This window comes from Genypterus blacodes, unplaced genomic scaffold (assembly GCF_046128005.1).
Source record: "Genypterus blacodes isolate CSIRO-AG114 ecotype Tasmania unplaced genomic scaffold, CSIRO-AGI_Gbla_v1 ptg000214l_1, whole genome shotgun sequence".
NCBI lineage: Eukaryota > Metazoa > Chordata > Actinopteri > Ophidiiformes > Ophidiidae > Genypterus > Genypterus blacodes.
In genome coordinates, this window is record NW_027467013.1 from 388,896 (window position 1) to 394,999 (window position 6,104).

Consider the following 6,104-nt stretch of genomic DNA (forward strand, 5'->3'; position numbering starts at 1 on the left):
GTCAGTCCCTGAATGCAGCATTTGCTCACGGGTGGAAAAAACTCTGTTCCTTAGGTTGGTGTCAGACCCTACAGCTGCTTCAACAAATAGTGATGTCATTAAACTAGCAAAGACAACAATGATGTCATACTTAAACGTCTCTTAGACCCAATACTTCCTAGCTTACTGCAACCACCGTTTTCCCCCCGCACCCGGTGAACGCGGTGTCTGTCTGAGGTAAAGTCAATTTATTGAATAGACTTTGATAGAATCAGCAACAAAACCATAATATTAGCCTGAATTTGGGCTAATGTTTGTGCTAGCTAGTTTACTAACGTCAAACTACATTCGTAAACATAAGGAAATGGCCATTTTCATTAACAGTGGGAAAACAAGTCTACAGTTGCATTGTTAACTTTAGAGAAGCTTTTAAATCTTCGAACAGAGACAAATAGATGGATTATGAAGTTAAGTGGAACTTTCTTTACAAACATTTCATATTGAAACCCTAACCCAGTCAGTCAGAGAGTCTTTCATTCTTGTAATTCTAAAGTAGCAATGTTTTCTGTAAATTCCAGATTGACAGAGTGAATTTGGATAAACATGGATTGCAGCGCTGAAAATTTGTGTTACAAGTTAGTAGCAAGAGCGCGAAACGGTGCCTTTGGTAAAATGTCCAAAGCCAGAGAGGTTGGTGGGAACCAGCGCCTCCTGATGGTCAAGACATTAAGCATCGCCAAAGAGTCCCCAGAGAGCACAGCTGTCCTGAACCACGAGGTAGAACTGTTGCTTCAAATAAAGGACTTCAACCACCCCAACATAGTAAAGTAAGTGACACAAGTAGACCTGTTTTGTTCAAATCATGATATAAATGTATCCCAGTTGCACATGTATGTTGCTTATCTATCCAGGCTTTTGGACGTATCTGCTTCAACAATGAATGGAAGGCTTAACCTCACAATGGTGTCTCAATATGTTAAGGAGGATCTGTCAACGTACCTGGCCAAGGCCCCTGTTTCTGGACTTGGCCGGGACAACATTAAGGTCTGAACTCATCCCGGGACGAGGCACAAAGCTGTCACATTGCAAGGTTTAACACACTGACCAATAATGAAGTCCTCCCACACTTCTACTCTCACTTCTTTGTGTAGAATGCGATGCTGCAGTTGCTGAGCGGGCTGGAGTTCCTACACACCAATGGGGTGATACATCATTACCTGAACCCAGAAAACATCCTGGTCAGCAGCAGAGGCGAGCTCAAGATTGCAGACTTTGGGCTGGCACACATCTACAAGTTCAGCACTGCTCACAGTTCTTGTGTAAGTGCAGCAAAAATAAACTGTCAGACACTGAATCCTCTGGTTTTACGAAGAGACAAATCAGTCTAATTCTTTTGCAAGTGGAACTAAGATATCATTCCTGCACCATCAGGCTGTAGCATATATAATATAAAAGTTTGCCCAGGACACACACACACATACACACACACGTGTATATATATAGAAAAACTTTCTTTTCTCACTTCTCCCACCTAACTGTCACTTTTGCCGTGCAGGTGGTGAGGCTGTGGTATCGAGCTCCTGAAGTGCTGCTGAAGTCAACACACATGACCGCAGTGGACATGTGGAGCGTTGGCTGCATCTTCGCCGAGCTCCTCCTCCTCAAGTACGGATAGTTAAGTCAGTCCAGTTACACGGTAGACGAGATGCCATGCCACGAGTGTAACCCGAAAAACTATTCATGCATCCACAGGCCACTGTTTGATGGAGCTACAGAGGTAGAACAGCTTCAGAAAATCTTCCAGTGAGTGTTTAACTATTAATGACTATTATTAACTATTTATGTCCTGATTGCTTGAGATGTGAAGTCAGTGCTTTTTCGCCTTCTGATGCTTAATAGCTGAGAAAATATTTAGCAACACAGTGATTTCAGAAACGTAAGATATGCCACAAGCAAGATGTTGGTCTATGAATTATTTTTGGTATTTTCCAGGTTCTAGCTTTTTTTTTTTTTTTTTTTTTTAGCTGATCTCTATATTATGTTTGCCAGGGTTATTGGTTTGCCCAGTGAGGAGAATTGGCCCCCGAACAGTCCAATCCCCTACTCATCCATGAAGAGGCCGAAAGGACCCTTCACCCAGCCGCTGCCCCCCCTGAGCCACGTGGAGAATGACCTTCTGGCGGTAATGAGTCTTTGGCTGTTGTTTGGCTGCTGGTCAGACGTAAGGCAGCAATTTTAAAACATCCCTTTGCTCTCTTATAACTTTTGATAAGCACTGATAAATGAATCCATAATGAAAATCATCTTCAGTTGCAGTAATCCATCATTACACGCTCCATTTGACCCTGTGTTAATAAGGTATATTGTGTGTTTTGCCTATAGAAATGTCTGCAGTTCTTACCCAGCCTCCGCATCTCAGCCACCGAAGCTCTGGCTCACCCTTTCCTCACAAAACGCTGAAGACTACAATTGAATTGGGAGGTATACGTGTTTGCGTTTTGAAAACAGAGCACTTGCACACACACACACACACAAACTTGATGAGGTGTTCGTACACGTTTGAAGAATGTACAGATTTATTTCAATGCAGATTACTACTGTGTAATCAGCTTGATGGATGGCAACCGCGTCAGTTTGTATTGAGAGATGTACAAGATATTTCACCCTGATTTCTAAATTAAATTGTTATTTACGAGTAAACTTTTTGATAAATCTGTGTCTTTGGAACCTGTTTCTCCACTTAAATGCAACACCAGCCCTAGCATTTGTCTTTGACACAGTTTTTTAAATGAACCTGTCTGGAGAAACAATCTTCCTGAAAGTCGGTATGATTACCTCCCGACTCCGCTGTGTATTTTCACCAAGCTTGATTTCTGTTCCAATTACTGTGTGGAAATCGTGAGCAAACAAAAGCCACAGTGAGAGAGAATTTTAGAGCCATGTTAGTATTTGGACATCTTATGTCCAGTGGAACTTGGACATAACATGGAACATCTCATTTAACCCCTGGCTTACTGCCTTATGTGTACACAAACACCTGCTTTCAATGAATCCTGTGCTTCTGTTAGCACTTAATTTAAGCGCCGGCACAAGCACTTGTTTATGTATTTATCTGGCCTTAATTTAAGTGCCACATAAACACCAGAGCCTTTCTTCGTGTAATTTCATTGCCTGGACACATGGGGGCAACTTTGAATCGTTCCAAAATCCACTAGAGAGGTGGGAGTGGTTCACTGTGATGAGGAGAAATGATATGAAAATCACTAACTGCCTTTTTTTGTCTGTTACAAAACAAAGAGAAGACATAAGAATTAATGGGTTGTTTGTGTCTTTTGGTCAATCCCTGAGGTTGGTACTGTCTTTGATTTGATTGCCTCCATATTCACCTCAAAGCTTTTAGGGAAGCAATCTTTTATAACATACATATAATTGCATCTTGATACTCTTTTGTTCTAATTTTACGATCATTCTTATTTTTTATTCCTCATTCAGGGTAATAATGACAAAAAGCCATGGATTTGTTTTCATCCTTTTGAAATGCCCACAGCAGACAATTTAGAATGTATTGCCACCAATTTAGAAGAGGGATGAGGGTGGATGGAAAACATGTGAAAACAAGTTAGATGTCTTTTGAATTTCCATAATGAACCCATTTCCTTCTGCTAATCTTTCCCTTAGGAAAGACACAGATTTCCCATTGGAAAAGGGGGAAAATTCAATCATGTACATACATCATGAACTGTAAAGCCTTTGTTGCACTGATAGTTATACTGTTGTGGTGAGAGATGCAGCTCTCACAGTTAATGAAGAACACAATGGAACAATAACCCGGACTGGCCACAGGAGGGAAGCATATGATCATAAAAGTGTGTTCTAGCTTCACCCAGTTTTAGTTTGCCCCCTTATGTGCTAAGGACTCATAGTTGTCCATTTTGTCTCATTTTGGTCTTTGAAAAAACACATTAAAGGCACAATCTGTAATCCAAATGTAACAAAAAAGGCTTGCATAAAGTAACTAACTATTGAGATCTATTTTATTTTATTTTGAAAGTGAACCTCGCCCTTCCCCTTGTCAGACAGAACTGGGGGATTTCCTCATCTCAGATTTGTGGTTAACTTTCCTTGCTCATACAGTGTGTGTGTGAGCCGAGCTCCTGGTCTCGGGCCACCCCGCAGTCCCGTTCTAACTAGACCAAGGAGACAGAACAGGATGCCTGTGTGTTTGTTTAACAGAGGATCCAGCCTCGCTATTGGCCTTCCCTTTTCGATCTGCACCACAACATGGCTTCTTCTCCTTCCTCTGGCGTGGGGAGGGCAACCTCAAAGCCCAATGATGAACATCAAATATTCAAATGATCAGCGTCAAATCTTTCATTTCACATCTTTTCAGCTTTGATGGACATAATTTGATGCTCTGGCAGTGAGCTGTGGCGGATCCCTACAGGGGGCCCATGCTGTCTGGGTCCACTGGCATCAGCAGCAGCTGCAGGGAGGACAGATGAAGGTCACAACCACCACTGAGGCTGAATGTCCAGTAACAAGAGCCCCGATCATGGTGTTTTCTCTGTGAGCTCGAGCTTGAAATTGATAGACAAATCTCTGCAGAGCCAAGACAGCTCAGCGGAGCTCATTAAGGTTTTGGCTGGCTTGACACGGCACACTTTAAATTCAGCATCAGTTCATTTTCTGTCATTTTAAGACACCAAACCTGGACTGCTTAACGTGTTGCTGTGCACTTTGCTTTGTTAGGGAAATTGCATGTGTTGCCATACGTGTGCTGACATGTGCTCTCTGACCTCAAATCCACACGGCTTGATGTTGTTACACTAATTAGCAGCCCCGGTATCCCAAAATGTCCCGCTAACACATTGTTTCAGTTTTCAAGGTCAAGTGTGAACTGTGAAGGGGGAAGATTTGGGGAGCGATTAAGCACTATTACAAAGTCAAGGAGTCTTACCTTTGTGTGCGGTGTCATCGATCAGTGCATCAGTCTTAGTTAGTGATGAGATGCATTTGCATTAATTTGGAAAGCTGAGACACGGAGGCATTTTGTGCTGATTGATTTGTCCTCCACTGTATGTGCAAACGCCTTTCACACGTCCCTCGGTGGTGAGCGAGGAGGGGCAGAAATGAATCAACACAATGTCCATCATTTTTCTAATTGAATATGGAGGACATACTTTGAAAAGAGAGATGAAGGACACAAGTTTCAAAAAGAGAGAGCGGCCTTTTTAGGAGATACTTGCACAGTCATGGCTGTGGTGTGGCAAAGAGGTTGATTTCCACAAAAAATTCAAGATTAAAGGATTAACAGTGATTGCATTAAGCTTTTCGGCTTAGTCCAGTTCAGTACTTTTGGATAGCGACTGCTTCGCTGATAAGAGCTGTTTAAGTAATTGGGTGTGATTTTGGATTGGCTCCCTTTATTTGTCGAGCTGGGAGTCATTTCTTTGTTCAATCAGCGTTACTGAATTGGACTTTTGGACATTTTTAAGTTGTTTTTGATTTTATCTCAGTGCTTTCCTGATTGGTTGTTTTTGTGTCTAGTTAGAAATGATCACATGGATCAGGACTCTCAAAGCTTTGCTCTCATCTTGGCAAGAATCACCAAAGAGACACAACAGAGCAGCCGGTAACACAAAATGCCATTTCTTCCCATTTGCTCCGCCTTATGCTGCACTTGGAAGATATGTGATTATTAGTTGTATCGACAGAGTGGCTGCATACTCTTGAGAACAACAAGCGTGGACATGCTCAGGTTGTTGATGATGGCTTTTGAGTCGTCTGATCTGCACTTTTGTCAGAAATATGCAGGTTCTGTCCCTGTTGCCTCGTGGCTCTTACAGTCAGAACAGCAGTGTTTTCTTCTGCTCTCTGTCAATACACATGATAAAGCACAGGCTGCGTATAAGCACATCAGTTTGGGGTCAACCTCAGCTTGTCAGTTAGTTGGCAGGCCGGTGGGTGACTGGTTTGCTGTTTCAAATGTGTGAGCGTTGTGTTTCAGGACAGTCACCAAAAGGCAGTTTTGGTGGGCCAATTTTGCTAAGCTTTCCAACTTGCGCAACAGTGAAAGAATTGTGTGGCTGAAACAATGACTCTCTCTTCTCACCAAGATCAGACGC

General features: G+C 42.4%; 1 protein-coding gene across 1 annotated transcript; it reads left to right on the plus strand.

The window, feature by feature from the left end:
* Window positions 1-441: 441 nt before the first annotated feature.
* On the plus strand, window positions 442-2,926 carry LOC143015898 (cyclin-dependent kinase 6-like). The gene is made up of 7 exons (XM_076170037.1): window positions 442-806; window positions 891-1,023; window positions 1,131-1,298; window positions 1,535-1,644; window positions 1,732-1,782; window positions 2,029-2,161; window positions 2,362-2,926. Exons 1-7 carry the CDS (start codon window positions 583-585, stop codon window positions 2,437-2,439), a joined length of 897 nt encoding a protein of 298 aa, XP_076026152.1. The 5' UTR covers window positions 442-582; the 3' UTR covers window positions 2,440-2,926.
* Window positions 2,927-6,104: the final 3,178 nt, after the last annotated feature.

Excerpts from the sequence above, each read along its gene's own strand:
- LOC143015898 (XM_076170037.1), top strand. The coding sequence starts at position 583 with ATGGATTGCAGCGCTGAAAATTTGTGTTACAAGTTAGTAGCAAGAGCG. Across the intron at positions 1,299-1,534 it reads GCACTGCTCACAGTTCTTGT|GTGGTGAGGCTGTGGTATCG; the intron begins GTAAGTGCAGCA and ends TTTGCCGTGCAG. Across the intron at positions 1,783-2,028 it reads CAGCTTCAGAAAATCTTCCA|GGTTATTGGTTTGCCCAGTG; the intron begins GTGAGTGTTTAA and ends TATGTTTGCCAG.